The 20,924-nt window shown below is 27.0% G+C and overlaps 1 protein-coding gene across 1 annotated transcript; it reads left to right on the top strand.

The window, feature by feature from the left end:
- Nucleotides 1–223: 223 nt before the first annotated feature.
- Nucleotides 224–19,883, top strand: MKS88_000958 (dynein heavy chain; the record flags this gene model as incomplete). The annotated part of the gene is made up of 12 exons (XM_067219606.1): nt 224–289; nt 687–800; nt 1,106–1,208; nt 1,453–2,537; nt 2,777–3,582; nt 4,051–4,600; nt 5,101–5,385; nt 5,511–5,654; nt 5,847–6,163; nt 6,398–18,734; nt 19,308–19,608; nt 19,774–19,883. The coding sequence occupies 12 exons, from the start codon at nt 224–226 to the stop codon at nt 19,881–19,883; spliced, it is 16,218 nt and encodes a 5,405-aa protein (XP_067075324.1).
- Nucleotides 19,884–20,924: the final 1,041 nt, after the last annotated feature.

The following is a 20,924-nucleotide window of genomic DNA, read 5'->3' as shown; positions in this document are numbered from 1 at the left end:
TGCGAATAAAAATAAAAAAAAAATAACATGTTTCCCACTTTTTTTATTTTTTATTATTTCCTCTTTATTTTTATTTTCTGGTCAGCTAGAAATTTTTTTTTTTCTCTTAATGTTTTATAATAACACAGAGAAGGGAAATCCATAGAATAATAAGCTTGTCTTAGTAATGGTATACTGTAAAATGAATTAGCATTTTTGAAAATTTGATAAAAGTGCAAATTAAATGGAGTGGAAGACTTTTGATAGAGAAAAAAAGGTAGATAACGTGCAAGAGAGGGAGAAAATATGTGTAATATTTCCTTTTTTGCTTATTCTCCGCTTTTGTTTTATTTTGTTTTTTTTTTATATTATTTTATTTTGTTTTTATTTTTATTTTGTTTTTATTTTTATTTTGTTTTTTTTTTTTTTTTTTTTTTTTTTTTTTTTTTTTTTTTTTTTTTTTTTTTTTTTTTTTTTTTTTTTTTTTTTTTTTTTTTTTTTTTTTTTTTTTTTTTTTTTTTTCATTTTATTATTTTGTTTTTTTACCTTAACCGTTCAGGCATTTATATACCTTTTCTTAACTTTTCATAAATGTTACTAAAAAAAAAAATGAATTACAATTATTAAAGCGGGTTTATATCCTGAAAATTTACATTATTTTATAACTATAATATAATTTTACACTTTTTTTTTTTTTTTTTTATAAGTCTAAATCAGGACAAAATCTACGTAAAAATGAAGTTAAGATGACTTCAAAAAATATTGAGATTAAGCAAAATGTATTTTTATCAAACATTTTCTGCCATTCGGAAAATTTAAAAGTAAACACAATAAATGTGTATGAATATATATATATATATATATGTGTATAGTCCGTTTTTTAGAAAAATAAATGTCGAATATCTAATGCAAATAAAGTGTAACACTTTAAATTTAGAGCAGGACATAAAAAGCTTTACATGTAGCAGGATCAGACATATATGCATTGGATAGATAAATATGTATACACGTATGTATTAAATGTATTTAAACGTATATACGGTATGCCTAAGTTATCCACCATTTTGGCGTTTCACCTATCCTCAAAAATGAATGCATAATTAAAACACGCCATGTGCAATTACAGAATTTATTAAGAGCGAACTCTAAAAAAAGAGCCAGAGAAAAGGATAAGGAAAAAAACTACTTATCAGCGCAAAACTTTTCATACGATAAAAATGAAAATGAGGGTAAAAATGAACGAATACGTGAACGAACAAATAAAAGAATGTATAACTGACGCAGAACAACACTTGACTCTTTGCTGCATACATGGACTACTATTTTTTTTTTTTTTTACCTGTTTTATATTTTCTTATATGTAAAAAATAGTGGAAAAAAAATAGAATAAAACTGAAAAGTAAAATAAAATAAAATAAATCATGTAAAAAGAAAAAATAAAACAAATAAATTTATAAATCGTTCTCCATACAGATATATTTAAGGTAGAAGAAATTTACGATAGAGACTTTTCGTCGAAGGAAAAAATATGCAAGTTATTTGTGCCGTTCAAAAATAGAAGGGAAAGAGAACCAAGATTTATTACAATAGAAAAAATAAAGAAAAAATATAAGAGCATTAATATTTATGATGTATTAAATGAGAAAAAAAAATTGCTTGATTCTGAAGAGCTAAATTCCAAGTGGATTGACATAATAAATTATGAAGATTCATCATTTGATATATTTACCATAGAGGAAATAGTAAAGGAGTTAAAAGAAGTAGATTACACAGATGAGTTCGAAAGGAATAAGGAAATAAAAGAAGAAAAAGAAGAGGAAGAAAAAAGAAAAAAAAAGAAAAAGCAATTAAAAGAAGTAGACAATGATAATATAGACGGAAAAGAAAAATTTATTGTACCTTTTAAGGCAAAAGGTGTAATATCACTTAATAATACCATTTTTGAAAGTACATTTGATGATATATATATATATGATTATAATAGTGAATCTAATTTATTTAAAGTAAAAAAAAAAACAGCCAGTGAGTTTTTCGAAATTAACAGAATTCAATTTTTTTTTACTACTGAAAATCCAATCGCATATGGAGAAAAAGTATTTAATGCTATTAAGAATAAATCAAATAGCTTAAAAAAGAAAATATATTATTCAAAAAATGACAGTACATTTAAAGACTTCAATTGTATAATGAATGATGTGCAGGATATTATGGAAAATAATATAAATATAAAAAACTGTGAAAATATTGAAACGATTACAAAAAATTTAAACGATTTCTGTAATATATGGTTAGGACGACGTATTTTAAATAATAATCTAAAAAATTACTACAAGGGAGATACAAAGAAAAAGGAAATAAAATATTACAACTATGATTTTGAAAATAAAAAAAATATTATTAAGCAATGTGTATTGCTAGAAAATACAAAAGTCATAAAAACTTTTCTGGATATAATAAATAAATGTGCCTTGATTAAAATATCTGTATTTGACACAGCTATTTCTAGTCCCTTTGAGTTAAACGATTTTTTCCAATTGCAAAACACGTCCGTTTTGAAGGTAAAGTAGAGAAAAGAGAAAGAGAAAAGGAAAAGGAAACAAACAAGCAAGAAAAAAAAAAAAAAATGATTGCATGCACTCTTTGAATTTTTTCTCTTCCCCTCCCTTTTGCTTGTTTCCATGTTTTACAGTTACAGCCATTTATTTGCCCATATTCCCACGCATGTATGTCTTCATTTCTTTACTTCGTTATGTTCTTACCACGTTATGCATCCGCTCACTTGTTCTTCTTTTGTCAGTCGTTCGAAACTGTAAACAACATATGGATGAATGACATTAAATTCACCATTGAGGAAAACTTAAAGGATTGTACGAAAGGAAACTACAATTTGAAGGACATTTCGATTGAAACATTTAAATATACAAAAATACGAATATTTTTTAACATATTAAAACTTATGATCGAGAAAAAAATAAATGAAATGTTAATAAATAATATTGAAGATTTTGTCCAAATTTTTACACATAACATGAAAAGTTATAAAAGGAACAAACTGTATATACCAGTATTTGTCATCAATATAACAAAAAAATTTGACTATTCAAGATTTATTTTAGATAATAATCCTATATGTTTTTATGAAAAATTTGAAGATTTAATTTTTTCTACTTTAATTAAATATCAACAAATAGAAAAAATAGAAAAGTTAGTCATACCTCAAGTATTCAAAAATGATAAGTTTATATTTTATAAATCCATGAAAGAAAATGATATGTTTATATGTGAAAAATTAAATGAAGTAAAAAATATGTTTGAAGAATCAAAATTCGTTTTAAATAATTATTTATCAAAAATTAACAAGCATGCAGACATTTTAAATTTTAATGTCAATGAAGCTATTAAAAATATAGACATAAATACAAGCGTGGAACATATTCAAAATATCATAAATAAAAATTTGGAAAAAATACAAAATATCAATGAAACAGTTGAGGATACCATTAATTTAGGTGTATTCCTGGTGAAGTCTAAAGATATTAAACTTTTCATTATAAACGAAATTAACAATTATATTAAGGCTCTGACGAATATTATTGTCCAGAGGTAATTTAAAAAAAGAAAAAGAAAGAAAAAAAAGTGCACATATACGTATGTGAGTGAATATATGCATATATACATACATATATACAGACAGATGTGCGCACATACGTACGTACGAACATTCGCGTATGTAAAGAATGTTCGTCCCGTAAGAGTGAAAAACAGTACATCAAAAATGTTTACTGTTATAAATGAATGTAGTGAAGTAAAAGTAAGAGTACAATGAATTTGTAATTTTTGTCAAACCACGGACATCGTAGCACTTTTTTTTTTTTTTTTTTTTTTATTGCCCTATCATGTATAACATTTTTATTTGTATGACTGGTCGCCATACTACTGCACTAAATTTGTGCTCATTAACGTTTACTTCGTATCGATTTCATTAATTTCGTATCTTTTCATGGCTTACATTCTTTCCTTCTTTCTTTCTTTCTTTTTTTCTCCCTTCCCCGTGCGAATTATGCCCATCAGATATAAGGAAAAGTACACGTCGAATCTAATGTTTTACAACTCTATCATTGTAAGGCTAAAAAAGAAGACAAGCAAAATTCAAGAAATTTATGAAAAGGAAGAATACATAAAAGATATGAAGAAAAGTCTTGATTTTGTATCCCATGATATCAAAGAAATAAATATATTATTTAACTCCTTAAATAAATTAAATTATAAATTTTCAAGTGATGATTATTTATCTTATTGGAAAATTATAAATAGACCTAGTAAAATTGAAAAAATTGTTAAAGAAGTTAATGAAAATATTAGTAAGCAAAAAAATGTACTACTAGAAGAATTAATAAATGATGAATCAAAATTTCAGAGTAGTATTGTTGACATGAAGGAAAATGTTCAATCAATAAAAAGTTTCAATGATGAAAGTAATTATTTGAGCATAAATAAATTTATTCTCACTGTGCAAAATCAGCTTACTATCTTAATAAAAGAGTCCAAAGAAATCAATTATCGAGAAAAGCTATTTAATATTGAAATATCTGATTTTTCTATACTCCTGAAAATTCAAAACGTAAGGGGAAAAAAATGTACACACATATACATTCATGCGTGCATATGCATGTACATATATATTTGCACACTCGCTTTTCTGAGTACATGCGTCAAAAGGCAATATAGATTTGTACTAATACGATACTTAAATACGTAGAACAAACCATATACAAGTAAAATGTAAATGTACCCTTACAATAATTTAGACTATACTAGAATTAAATGTAGGATGAAATATCACATGTAATAACATTATATAAAATATATATATATGTATATAATTAAAACAAAATAAAATATGTAAGGGAGGAAAATAAAATATACCTATCAGTGTGTCCTACAGTTGTAGTATTCTGTATGTAGCCTGTATTGAGTCAGTTTTACACCGTAGAGGAATGCCTTTGAAATAATGATTTTACCTTGTTAAAAAGATAGTAAAAGTAAAAATGGTACTAACAATGTTAGCTGCTCTAAGGATGCATACCTGTATACATATTATAAAATTTACCTTTTTTTAAGGAACTAAACTTATATTACATATTTTGGCTAATATATAAAAGCATAAAGGCTATGGACGAACGATTTGACAAAAAAATAAATTCTTTAAATTATAAAAAAATAGAAGATGACTTTAATTTGATTTTAAAAAATATGAATAAAATTAACAAACATGCTAATGAGTATTATAAAAATAAAAATACTCTAATCAAAAAAATGAACGAGAAATTAGCCTTCTTCAGTTCGTATGTATCCTTGCTAATTTCGCTAAGAAAACCGAGTATAAAGGAAAGGCATAAAGATCAGGTAAAGGGAAAAAAGGAAAAGGAGGTCTTGCACTGTCCGCATATGCGTACAGCAATACATACGTACATACGTACACAAGTACGCACAAATATACACAGCGCGCGTTGCCCCTCCACGATTTATAGATTGCACAGATCATTGATGAAAAGAACAACATCGACTTTAACAACATAACATTTAATGAGCTACTGAAGCTAGACATAAATAATAAAATCACTAGTATTATCAGCATTTGTGAAAAGGCAAATAAGGAGAACGCAATTGAAAAGGTGAGGAGAAAAGCGAACCTGACTGAATAAAATAGGGCAAAAAAAAAGTAAAATATGTATATATACATATACATACATACGTCTCTGTATGTATACGTGTTATCGAATATTCACGCCTTTCTACAAGAACACGTGCATATGTATATATATATATATATATATATATATGTATATATTTTTCCATCTTTTCAGTTTTTGGGGAAAATAAAAAACAATTTTAGTAAGATCGAATTTCAAATGAAACAAGAGGAGAATAATAAAATATCTATTATTTCCAATATAAATGAAATATTAACAAAAATTGAAGAAAATTTAGTTTTAAATCAGAATTTGTTAATAATAAATATTTACGAAATTTATCACATCGATATAATTAACAATCAGAACATGATGATAAATGCTAATAGTATTATTAACACGTTAAGGAAAAGTCAAAATTTGTTTTTGTACTTGAGCAGAATTTTTGTCCTAACAGATATAACGAAGCAGCTCACCAATGAGTCTAAAAAGTACGAAAAAAAAAAAAAAAAAACGAACACACACACAAGCATGTTCATGTGTCTTAATGCACGCACTGGTTTACACACTACAGATATTACCATATCGTGCCTGTGAATAATTTTTTTTTATATTCTATTATTTTATTTTATTATTTTTTTTTTTATTTCTTCTTCTTCTTCTTCTTCTTCTTCGTCTTTTTATTTTTCCCCTGCCCCACTACTCCGTACACTCATTCCTTATAGGTATAAATTAATTTACAATAATTTTCTGAACATGTACAAGATTATTGAAGAAGATAAAAGACTGGAGAAATTTTGTTCAAGAAAAGATACAAAAGAAAAGTTAACAGAGTTATATAACAACTTAAATATGTTGTTAAAAAGTATAAATGAATATTTAGATTTAAAGAGAGAAATTTTTAATAGGTTTTATTTCTTAAGTACTGATGATTTAATAAATTTGATATCTTCGAATATTAATGATCAGATAAATACTTATTTATTTAAAATATTTAATAGTATATATAAGCTAGTTATTGTGAATGGATATATCGTTGCTTTTCAGTCTCAGAGAGGAGAAGAACTAATCTTATGTAATGAAATAAAAATAGAAAAAAAAGAAATGACAGAGATTTTGGTTGAAGTAGAGAAAGAAATGTTTTTGAGTGTGAAGAAACAAATATATAATAATATTCTAGAATACAAAAATTTAATAGATATAAAAGAAGATGACTTTTTGAAAAGTAATGATATAAAAACTTACACGGAAGGAAGAACTTGCGATTACGATTCCGCGTATTCTTCTTGTTCCTTTTCGTCTGACAACAGCTTAATGTATGACAACGGATATAGAATGGAAAACGATAAAGATGTAAAACAGATAGGGCGGAATAGAAGCGATGAACTCGATAGAAGCAGTGATCTGGGGAGAAGCATAGATCCAGGTAGAAGTAGCGAACTAGGTAGAAGCAGCATGGGAGATAAGGGGGGAAAGCACAAGAAGAGTGCATTACCAATGGAGTATTACGAACACATAAGTAAAAAAATAAAATTTTCTTTAAATAAAAATAGTCAGTTTGTACTGATAATAAAGAATTTATTTTGGTCCAATTTAGTGGAGCTCTTTTTAAAATATAATAATTTAAATAAATATAAAAAGATATTAAATGAAGAGTTGTATGAATACATCAATATAATAAATAAAGTAGACAAAAAAAAAAGTGTGTTATTACATACGTTAATAATATCTTTAGTTCATAATAGAGATATAGTAGAAGAATTAATTAAAAAAAGAGTAAACGATGTAAATAATTTTAACTGGTTAATACAGTTGAAATATTTTTACTGCAATAAAAATTTATATATCAAATATTTAAATGAATTATACATATATGGATATGAGTATATTCATAATGATAATAAAATTATTTTAACAAATCTAATAAATAAATATTTTATATCCATTTTACATTCATATAGTTCGAAATTGGGTGTATGTTCAGTTGGTTTTGCAGGTACTGGGAAAACAGAAACAACAAAATATTTTTCAAAATTTGTCGGGAAATTTTATTTTGTGTATAATTGTAGTAGTAATATAAATTTTGATTTTTTAAAAAATTTATTTTTCGGCATAGCAACAAATGGCATCTTTTTCTGTTTTGATGAATTTAATAGAATAACAATTGAAGCGTTGAGTGTTCTAGCTCAACAGCTGTGTAATTTATTTAATGCAAAATCTAAGAAGTTTGTTATGAATAATATGAAGACAAAACAAAAAGAGGTGGAGCTTGGGGAAGGGGGAAAAAATGACTTAAACATGATTTCAAATGAAGAGAATTTTGTAAGGAATAGCTCAGTGTATGATCCTGGTGATGGGTTGGAAAAGTACATGAGGGGAAAGGGTAACTACGTGTATGATAGTGGAGCTGAAATGGGGAATAATAACAAAAACAATAATGGAAGTTATGATGGCGTTAAAAATTACATGGACAGCGGTGGTGGCTTGTCCAAAAAGAAAAGCGTAAAAGGTACAATAGGTGCAAAAAAAAACTCGCTCTTTTTTTTCGAAGGAAAATATATAAAAATCAACGAAGAATTTAATATTTTTATTATAATTAACCCTTTTTATAAAGGTAGAAGTGTACTACCAAATAACATTAAAGCATTATTCAGATTTTTTAATTTTGTTAAACCAGATTTTTTTACCATTGTAGAAGTGATGCTCTATTCCAAGGGATACAAATATAGCAAAATTTTGGCAAAAAAAATTATTTTGTTGTTTGAATTATGCGAGCATAACTTAAGTAATCAGAAGCATTATAAGTATGATTTAAGAACAGTGAAAAAAGTAACTCACGTCATGGGTAAAATCATCGTAGATAAGGATAATGACAGCGCCGGAGGCGCTCACTATAGAAGTAACGACAGATATGAAAACATTTTTTATGAGTACAAATTTTTGTTTATTGCCATCATTGAGTGTATTATGCCATCTATTGTGAAAAACGACATATATCTTTTTCTGAACATATTGAAAAATATATTTTACGAATTATATACCTACAATCAATCTTTGAGAACTTGTACTAAGGAGGAGACTACGGTCGACATAAAGTACATCCTGTCTAGTAATAGAAACGATGACAACAGTATAATGATGTATGTAAGAAGCTTTTATTCCAATATGAATGATGAAAGGGGAACAGCGAACAATGCTGAGGAGAAAATCAACAAGGGGGATGGATGTGGACATGTATTATCTACACATTATGATGCTAAGGAAGAAAGAGAAAAAGAAGCAGACAATATCAAACCTTTAAGTGAAGGCAAAATCGAAAAGGAGAAAAATGTATCTGCAGAAGTGGAAGAAAAAATGAAAAGTTTATATGATAAGAAAGGGGGAGAGGGAACCGCAAAATTTAGGGCATACATAAAGAACGATAAGATGGAAAGTTCAAAAGAGGTAAGTGGAAAGACAGAAATAAACATTTTGGAGGATAGTGGAAACTATACTAGCAAAGGTGGAAGCAGGAAGACGACCAACAAGATAGTCTTAGCTGATGATAATATGGTCAACTCCGCAAAAGGGGAAAACGGAAAAGGGAAGAAATCCTTTTTATGTAAAAAAGAAATGGTTGAAGATTATTTAAAATGCATGTTAAAAAAAAAGATGCTAGAGTTAAATTATGTGTGCACTGAGAGATATGTAAGTAAACTGATTCAACTGTATAACATGATAAAGTTTCACACAGGTGTCTTATTTTTATCATACCCCTTGTCCAAAACAACTTCATACAAAATATTAAATAGAACAATAAATACAATTAATGATAGGGAAATAATAAAAAGAAAAATGAATGATTATATTATTAATGCAAATGTTGTAAGAGAAATGGATATGCTAGGTTTTTATGAAGAGGTTTCGAATAAATGGGTTCATGGCATTTTAACGAAAAAAATATTAGAAATTAATTCTAATTATAATAATGATAATTATTTAAACATTATTTATTTTGATTGTTATTTGCATTCTATATGGATAGAAAATTTAAATTCAGTTTTAGATGAATCTAAAATTTTATGTCTTTCTAAATGTGATATCATACCAATTCATAATCATACTCGTTTTATAATGGAAACAAATAATTTAAAACATATTACAATGGCTACCATAAGTAGATGCGGATTGATAATTTTAAATAATTATGATTTAAGTATTGCTTCTTATATATGTTCATATATAAATACATTGTCGAACAATTTTGATACAATCCATAAACATATATTATTAAATTTATTTATGGTCTTTTTTTACAAATCCTTGTTGTTTATTTGTGTTAATAATTTATTTGTGTATACATTTAACGAATATTATTATTGTATCTCTTTTATTAAATGCTTAGATAGTTTATTCTCTTATTGCCTATTTGAAATCAATGATACTAATAAAAAAGAAAGTTTTCAAAAGTACATTACATCCATTTTTATCTATTCGTTAATCTGGACTGTCGGATCGAACACATATAAAAGAGGACGTAAAATATTTAACGATTTTTTGTGTAGAAATATTTTAAAATATAATCTGAAGTTAACTTTTGAAACATTAGAAGGAAGAATAATAGACATTCGTGAGCTCAATAATAGCACTAACACTGATGTAGAAGCTGCATCCTCTTCGCCTAATCACCAGAAGCTGGTACTGAACGAGCTACAATGTAGTATAATGGATTCTTCCAAGGACAAAAATGTTAAAGACGTGGGTGAAGAAATGGCAAGGACGGAAGTAGTAGATATAGAAGTGGAAGAGAAATATGTAACAGAGAAAGATATAGCAGAACAGATTGTGCACAACTTTGGAAAAAAGAAAGTTATTAACAATGTTAATAATAATGGAGTCCAGATAGGAGAGGTCACAAAACTGCAGAGAGACTTGAGTGCAAATGAGAATGGTCAGATAAATGAAGAAATATATGAACAAGACAGGGAAAAAATTAATAGCTCGCAGTTGAACAAGGCAATTGGTGAGAAACTGCACGATAAAGACGAAGATAAACTAAATGGTGGTTCGTATGAAGCGGATAACCGTGAATCAGACAGCGTAGAAATAAGTGAAGTAAGTAGTGTAGAAAGCAGTGAAGAAAGCTGTCATGACTCGGACATAGACATATACAACGAGAAAAATAGAAACATTGGGAAGTACTACGAAAGCATAAATAGCATATATGATTATTACTTAAAAAATTACAAAAGGTGTACAAATCTGTACAAAAATTATGATATAAATGTAGGAGATGCATCCAATGGTTCATTATTTTCCAAGTCATACGGAAACTACAGCTCGGATTCGAACGTAAGTGAGGATTGTAGATATCTGAAAAGAAAGCATAAAAGATGCAGGAGGGTCAAAGAGACCGAAAAAGGCACATCACAGAAGGATGTAGGGGGAAGAAAAAGTAAATATTTGAATAAATACGATACCGAAAATATATACGACATCCTTCATAATGTTAACTACTATAACGATGTTTACAATTTAACCGACTCAGCGGAGGTGGAGAGAGGGGAAACAGGGATAAACAGGCTCAAGAATGATGGAAACGTAGGTAGTAGGGATAATGGCGGCAATAAGGGAAGTAGCGATGGAGAGAAGTTCTCACCTGAGGAGCGGAAAGAAGCGGATAAGAGTTCATCAAATGCAAGGGCCAAAGGAGGAAGGGGAAAAAGAAAAGGGAACTACTCGGAGTTTGAAGTGAACCTGTTCAACTTTTACTTCAACTATCAGAAAAATATCTTGAGTCATTTAAATAACAGGGGAAATAAATTTACGTCAATAGATGAATATATGAATAACAATACAGATGTGATGATAAAACAAAAGAAGCACATTTCGATGTTATATAATATAGACATATTTATGAAAAATAAAAAGAATATAATAATAGCAGGTTGCAGTAATATAGGTAAATCGTTAACAGTGGATTATTATTTGAACAAAGTAATTGCAAAGGATAAATTTTTTACTGTTGATTTTTATTTTTCATTAAGTACAACAAGTAAACATGTTAGAAATTACATAGAATCTAAGTTAACAAAAAGAAGAAGTAATTATTATGGGACAACAAATAATAAAATATGTATGTTTTATATTGATGATATAAACATTGAAACGGATATTAGATCCTTTGAGAGAAGTCATTATTTATCAGCCCATGAATTTATGCGTATGTTATTTAATTATAAATTTTTTGTAGATGAACATCTAAATTTAAAATATGTAGAAGATTTAACGTGTCTTGCAACTATGAACAATGCGTATACTAACAGTGTAAATAGTAGACTATACAACAATTTCAATATAATTTATTATAATAATTATAATTATAAAGAAATATTTAATATCTTTTTTAGCTATTTGAAAAACTTATTTAGTGTATATGATATAAATATCAAAAGCCTAGCAAGCCATTTAATTGATATGCAAATAGATATATATAAATCACTTAAAGAAATGAAATATACCTATGATGAGGAAAAAAAAGAAGAATTGTTTTTACATTTTTTTAATATAAATCATATTAAAAATGTTTTCAAATATATATTTTATTTATCAAAAAATATAAATATCCGAAAGGAACAAATTTTATTGTTTTTCTTACACGAAAATAAATCTCTGTATGTGGAAAGTTTAAAATCAAAGAAGAACAAAAAATTATGTACAGATATAATTATAAGTAATTTTAAAAAATATTTTAAGGATGAATTTGAAAATGTATCTGATCGATATGATAATATACTTTTTTGTAACTTTTTAAATTTATATCAAAATGTGTATGAACAAGTTCAGGATATAAATGACCTGTACAATTGTATCCATTCGTATATTTCTGATTATAGTAATAATGAAAAGATTAATTTGATACTATTCGATAATATATTAATATATATATGTAAAATAACAAAAACATTTATGACAGAAAATTCTCATATCTTATCTATAGGTATAAATGATAGTATTAAAAAAAATGTAAATAAAATCTGTGCATTTATAATAAACAAAACTTTAGTCATCTCTGAATTAAATAAAAATAGTAAAAAGAAAGTTTTTAAAGAAGAAATTAAAAGATGCTTATTTGATTGTGGTATATATGAAAAACCATGTGTATACTATCTAAAAGATGAAAATGATAATCTTAATTTTATTCTAGAAAATTTAAACAATATTTATAATTATAGTGATAGTTATCTCTTATACAATGAAGAAAATTTAAAAAAAATTTACAATGAATGTAAAAATAAATGTGAGGGGGAACATGTAGTCAGAAATTTAACGAATATTTATAATATTTATAAAAAGACTATACGCAAGAATTTTCATGTAAGCCTGAATATATCCCTCAGTTCCGCTGATCAACTTTTAAAGTATCCCTATATTTTAAAAAATTCGTACTTGATTTATTTTGAGGAGGACACCAATGAAGGCCTGCACATAATAACGAAAAACTTTTTCAAAGATGAGCGTGCAGGTTTGAAGCAGGCCCTCAACTTTGCGCAGAATGCGGTAGAAGTAGTTGAATCAGTTGAAACTGTCGAATCAGTCGAAGCGGTAAACGTGGCAGATGCGGAAGACAACACGAAAAAGAAAAAGGCTACTTACGATACGAATGGCGTTACCGAGCAAGGTGGAAACAAACTGAGCATTGAAAACGACGGGGCTTCCCAAATTGAGAAGGCAAAAGACCAGACGGACGAACGGGATAGTAACAAAGAAGTCAGTGAAAAACACACTGATGATGCAAATGATGTTATGAACAAAGCAGGTGTTACTAACGAAAGTGAGGGTAAGGATAAACTTAACAAAAATTTGGAAAATTCTAATATTACAAGTGATAAAATAGCTCTTCCGGGGGAACCTTTGGTACATAGTGATGAATTGGATATTTATAAAGCGCGTGGCATTGGAAAGAGGTCCAATGGTGAAGCACTACATGAAGTAGATATTGAAATGACAAATCGTGAAGAGGAGTGTAAACATTTGGAGCATATTATAGAGAACAAAATACTTATTAGAATTCATAAAGAGATAGTTTTGCTATCAAAAAAATATTATGAAGAAAAACAAATATATGTATGCATAAATTCAAATAAATATCTTCATTTGCTTCACTATTTTGACTATTTTTTTAATTTAAAAAAAACAGAGTTTGATAGAAACGTAGATCTGTATAGCAAGGCTTTAGGTAAATTACACAAATGTGAACAAGACATAAAGTTAATGAAAAACTATTTATTAAATATGCAACCAGTACTAAATAGTACCAATATTGAGATGAAAAAAAAAGTAAACGAAATAGAAAGAGAGACAAAAGAAGCTTATATAAAACAAGCAGAAATTAAGAAGAAGGAAAATGAAATGAAAATTAAGATAAGGAACATTACTAACTTAAAAAATAATGTAAATGAAGAAATATCAAAAAGTTTTGATCTATTAAATGATTCCTTAAATAATTTAAATAAATTAAAAGTAGAGCATTTACGAGAATTGAAGGCTTTTGTAAACCCACCAGCTATTGTTGTAATGGTTATACAATGTATTTTAACTTTTCTAAAAGAAGATGAAAAATATTTACAAGGGAAAATGATCAGACCGAAGACTTTAAACTATTGGGTATTAGCACAGAAAACCATTTTTAGAGATTCTAAATTATTTTTAGATAAATTAAAACACTATGACAAAAATTCTATTGAAGAAGAAATGATAGTAAAAATTTCACCTCTTATTAAAAACAAAAATTTTAATCCAAAGTTTGTGAGAAAAGCATCCAAAGCATGTGAAACCATGTGTCAATGGATACTAGCCATTTATCACTATTTTATTATTAACAAAGAATTACAACCAAAAAAGGAAGAAATGATAGTTTTAGAAAAAGAAATTAATAAAGAACTAAATTACCTAGAGATATGTAAAGGAGAATTAGACTTTGTAAACAAAAATTTAGCAAGAATTGAGAAAGAAAAGGAAGAAATTACTATTAAACAAAATGAACTGGTTCAAAAGATAGAAAATATAAAACAGAAAATAAAACGATCGAAAATTATTTTGTCTTGTGTTTTAGAACAAGAAGCTAAATGGAATAAAAAAAAAAATTATTTTAAAAAAAAAAGAGATTTACTTATGGGTGATTGTATTATTGTATCTTCTCTTGTAAATTATTATTCCTATTTTTCCTATGAATATAGGGTTATCACAAAATTAAAAATTCAAAAAATTTTAAGTTCATTTGATATAAAATATACTAGAAATATATCTATCCACAACTTGTTAGAATCAAAAATTAATTTAGAAAAATGGATGGCATATGGTTTAACTAACAGCAAATACTATTTTGAAAATGTGGTTATAATGAACAACAGTATTAAATATAACCTATTAATTGACCCTCATTTTATAGCTACCAATTTCCTTAAAAATCTATATCATAAAAAAAAAGATGTAGAAATATTACGAAATAACAGCTTTAATTTTATTGAAAAAATCGAAAAATACATGCAGCTTGGAAATATTATTCTATTCACACATTATGATGATGATGCAAAAATATTATTTTCTTCTCTTTTTAATTACAAAATTAGTAAAAGTTTGTTTAATTTCGAAAGGGAGAGGAATAAAGCAGATAGTGCTGCTTCTCTATTCTGTGAAAACAAAAAAAACAATTTGAACAACTCCATAATACTCAACCATGATGCGGATACCAAAGACGCAGAGGAGCTGAGTAATACCATAAATGAGGGCATGCCTACAAATAATGCAACTAGTGCAAGTAATGCAAATAGAACGGATAAGGCAGATAGTGCGACAAGTGCAAGTGGCACAAATAATGAGAATAGGACAGACAATGCAACTAGTGCAAGTGGTACAAATAGTGTAAAAAACAACTGCGTAAATTTTAACAACAAAATAATACCAGTCGACAATTGCTTCAACATCTATTTTATTGTATACGGAAACAAATATTTTGACGATAGTACTCAGAACTATCTAAACCTAATAGACTTCAATATAAATTTGAAAATTTTAGAAGAGTATTTTTTAGAAAGTCTGATAGAGAAAATGTCCAAGAGTTTCATTGAAAATAGGACAGCACTGATTCATCATATACATGATTTGAACAATCAGCTGATGGATAAGGAAAAGGAAATATTACACATTTTAAATTTTAAGGATGACATCTTAAGTGATGATGATATTGTTATTACTTTTGAAAAGACGAACAACTTATTCCAAGAAAATAAAAAAAAAATTAAAGAGTTTAAAATTAATAAAAAAGAAATTATTAAAATTAGGAAGAATTATATGAGCATATCAGAACATATAGCAGTAACGTACCATTGTATTAATGGTCTGGTGGCATTAAATCCTTTTTACAATTTTTCTATTCTTTCATTTGTACATATATTAAATATAAGTATAGATAAATCAGAACAAAATAAATTATTAGATAAGAGAAAAAAAAATATTCTAAATATTTTCACACGAAAAATTCATTTTGAAGTTGCTAGGACATTATCAGAAAAGCACCAGCATATCTTTTTCTTTTACTTAGTCTGTATGTTAAACATTTACAAACGAGAAATAGAGTATGACGACTACTACTTTTTTATATATGACGAATATCCCCCGAACGCAGGTGCCAAAAATGAGGTTGTTAGGATGGTGCAAAAGAAGGGGCATCTCAGGGGGATGAAGCGGGATATGCAACACAGCATTAGTGAGATAGATCATCATAACAAGAGCGCAATAAAAAGGTGGTCAGAAAACGAAGGGACAAGTTCTTGTGAGGATTTAGATGAAGAGAGTGAAGAAGGAGGAGATGGAAAAGAAGAACAGTACAATCAACCATTTGATGGTGTATCTCTGCATAGCCTCGAGTCTGACAGAGGTGAAGCGGTAGATGGTTGTGAAGTGCATAGGGAAGTAGATCAGGAGGGAGAACGAAACAGCAGCTCGAATTATAGCTTGAATCGTAGCATGCATCGTGGTGTGCATCGTGGCACACGAACCAGCGGAAGTTTGAAAAGGGACAACATTGAATATTTGTTGTTACCGAAAAAAAATGAAAAAGATGATTTCATGAACTCTTTTGAAGATAATGCGATTATAGAAAGGAAAGAAAAAAACATGAAGGAATATATTATGAAATATGTTTTTGATTTTGATACAAAAGAATTATCATGGTTAAGTATGAAAGAATATATAAGTGTAAAAAAATTAATAAAAAAAGAAAAATATTATATATTTTTTAAAAAGGTATTTAATGAATATGAACATATTTTTAGAACTATTAAATCAGATCATACCATTTTACAGCATAAAGATATAAAAAATTTGTTGACAAGTTTTGAAAAATTAATAATTTATAAAATTTTCCGATTTGATATTTTAAAATTAAATATGAATAATTATGTAGACACATATTTGAATATAACTTCACAAGCATATCCTAAAGATTTATATAAATGTTATGAACACTCATCAAATAATAAATTAATTTTAATATTAGCTGAACATCGTCTAAACATAGCAAGTGAAATTATGCTCTTAAGTGAAAAAATTACAGGTAGAAATAACCTAATAATATATAATAAAAATGACAAAACCAATTTAATTAATATATTAAATGATGCTATTAAAAATGGTTTCTGGGTACTTATAGAAAATGCTCATCTAAATATTCACCTAATTTTAGAAATAGAAAAATATATAGAAATTTGCAATATTCAATATTCCAACCCAGAATTTAGGATATGGATAGGTACCAGTTCTGTCCAATCCTTTCCATGTTATTTGTTAAAATTGTGTGTAAAGGTAACTTTTGAGAATGTGTATAATTTGAAGACATCACTTCTTAATATATACTCGAACATGGCACAAGAGGAGGAAGCGGAGGAAGTAGAGGAGAAGGAAGCGGCAGATGAGGAAGATGTTGAAAATGCGGAGGATGTGGAAAATGCGGAAGATGCGGAAAATGCGGAAGATGCGGAAAATGCGGAAGATGCGGAAGAGGGGGATGAAGCTGATGAAGCGTATGACGGATATGGGGATTGTACGTACGACAATAATTTGGCTAGAAATAATAAAAAAAGAATAAAAAGAAACGAGAATGAAAACATTTTAATAAACAAGTTAAATTTCAGCTTGTGCTTTTTTCATGCTTTAATACAAGAGAGAAACAAATTTAAGAATAAAGGATTTAACAATAGCTACGAATTTACAGATATAGAATTAAAATTATCTAAAGCTAATATATGCAAGTTTTTTAATAATAAAAATATAGATATGGATTTATTAATATATTTAATTGGAAATATAATATATGGCGGTATAATAATAGATCCTAACGATCAAAAATGTTTTAACATCATTTTAAAAAAGTACATAAGTGAAAAGGTAATATATTCTAATAACGAGTATAAGTTTAACAGTTACTATTATTGTCCTCATAGTTCAAATAAAAATATATTTTTACGATATATAAAATCATTACAATTTATTACAGACTTTTCTATATTTAATCTACACCCGTCGCTCAACGTTTTATATTTAAAAAATTACAATTTGAAAATTTTAAAAAATTTAGAACGCCTAGAGTGTAATAATGTGCAGAAAGATAAAACCGATGTCCATATTTTAATTATTATAGATATACTAAGAAATATTCTACCACCTTTTATAGACTCGAATGAACTAAATAATTTATTTTTAAATAATTTAAATTGTTCTATTATAACATTTTTAAAAATGGAAGCAGATAAATATAATAATTTGTTAAGAATTATTTATGATGACTTAACTAATATAATTAATTTTTTTAAAGGAAAAATTAATTTTAAAAATATTAGTCATACTTATAACTCTTTAATGAACTTATGTATACCCAGAAAATGGATAGCCAATTCCTTTTTTTCCAGTCTACAAATATTTCATTTTGCAAAATTAATAAAGTTAAAAATTTCTTACATAAATAAGTACATAGGCAATTTGGACAATAAAGTCTTTAATCTGGCTGCCTTTATTTCTCCCAAGGTAAATTGTTCACTGATAGAAGTTTGTTATGAGTGCTTGCAATCGCGCATACACACATGCATAAGTACATGAGCACATCCGTACATACAAACGTGTATAGTTAAGTGCACACTTTTGTGAAAGGCATTATAAAAGGGGGAAAAAAAAAAATAAAAAAATACATACATATATATATATATACATACATACATACATACATACATACATACATACATACATACATACATACATACATACATACATACATACATACATACCATTTCATTTTTACACCCCATACATGCCACATTTCTCTTTCATCACATTACCCGTATCGCTGTTCCATTTTTGTTGTATCTATATAGTTTCCTCTACTTTTTTTATCTCTGTCTAGTACTAACTACATAGCATAGCGCACAACATCATTGTGCTTGGACATTTTATCTATATCCTTTTTGACTGAACTTCTTTGTATACTTCTACTCACTTGCATACACACACACCACTATGCTACCATATAGTTTTATCCTCATTTTCATTTTAATGCAGCATGTATATATATGAACCTACGTATTTGCCTTCACTCCTTTGCAGAGTTTAATGCTTGCCATAAGAGAAAAATTTAGCAAAGAAATAAAAATTGATGCGAATAACATAAAATTAAAATATGAAATTTCCACATATTTTCTTGAAGAAGATATAAAAGAAGACAGCTATTTTGTTGGTGGGATGTACATCGAAGGAGCTATTTTTGATATAACAAATTTATCAATAAAAGAGTCAACAAATAAACAACTGTATTCACCTATGCCTTACATAAAAATATATTTCATTACTAAAAAAAAGCCTGACCTTAAAAGCAGGAAACCAAAATTTAATTTTCATATCTTCAAATGTCCCATATATAAAAACATACACAAAACAGGTAAAAATTTATGCATGCACGTCAGCAATGGAGTTTACATAATTTACGCGTTTGTGCAGTATACACATTTGTGCAATGTGCAAACTTACATGTGGGCTAACAACATGTACCTAACCCCTTCTTATTACCCCTCAGATAATACAATAAATAACAACGAGCCCATATTTTACTTAAAGATAAATTCAAAGGAGAAAAAAGAAAAGTGGATCGAGCGAAATGTATCCGGTGTATTAATACTAAAATGAAAATACTAAAAAAAACAAACAAACGAACGAACGAACAAACAAGCAAACTTACATACAGGCTAACACACAGGATAGCATACAGCCCAACAAATATGCATTCACTACTAAAGAAAGAGGTACCTATGTATCCATTTTAAATATAAGTCACGTTCATAATATTATGTACATGCGGTTTTTCCAGGTTGTAATATGCTACTATTAAATGATTCAAAGTATTTTTTCCATTCATTTACATATTTTAATATATAAACGTTTACCTGTGTAATGTTATGTTTTTTTTTTTTTTTTAAATATATATGTAAAAAAAGAAAAGAAAAAGGAAAACATCACAGCATAAGGCTTAAATGTAAAGTTAGTTTTAAGTAGCTCTTACTAAAATATATATATTCTATAATAAATTATGAGATTTAAAATAAATGTACAGGTTTAAATAAAAAAAAAAATTCCCTTTCAACTATTAGCACCTTTATTTCGTTTATAATAGAGCTACAAATTTATTACCTCATATTTAAAATTTCACCAATTCCTATATTATGTAGATGAATATGTTATACTACACTGTGTGTTATTTTAACGTGGGCATGTAACAGCATAGATATATTAACAATGTCCTCAAAAAAATGGTAATATATTTTATGAAAAAATATATGCATATACGTATATATATATATATATATATATATATGTTATTATTATTTTTTTTCATTAAACATAATTAGTATTTTAAAAATCTCGTTATGTACAAAACTCCCTTTACATTTAACGCAAAAGAAATTGAAAAAAAAAAAAAAAAATTGTTAAAAAAAAAGATGAAACAATAGATGAAACGAAAACAACGTAAAAAATAAAATGAAAGAATGTGAATTTAAAAATTAATATATCAATAACGTTCCTATTTTTAACATTTCATGAATTTATTTTAAAACAGTTAATATATGTATTTCATTTCTATACATAATAATATTAAGTAATAAAAAAATGCTTCTCTTTAATGCAAGTCTCAAAAAAGGAAATTCCACATAATAATTTAGCGAGTATTCG

This window comes from Plasmodium brasilianum, chromosome 3 (assembly GCF_023973825.1).
Source record: "Plasmodium brasilianum strain Bolivian I chromosome 3, whole genome shotgun sequence".
NCBI lineage: Eukaryota > Apicomplexa > Aconoidasida > Haemosporida > Plasmodiidae > Plasmodium > Plasmodium brasilianum.
This window is presented reverse-complemented; position numbering and strand designations above follow the sequence as displayed.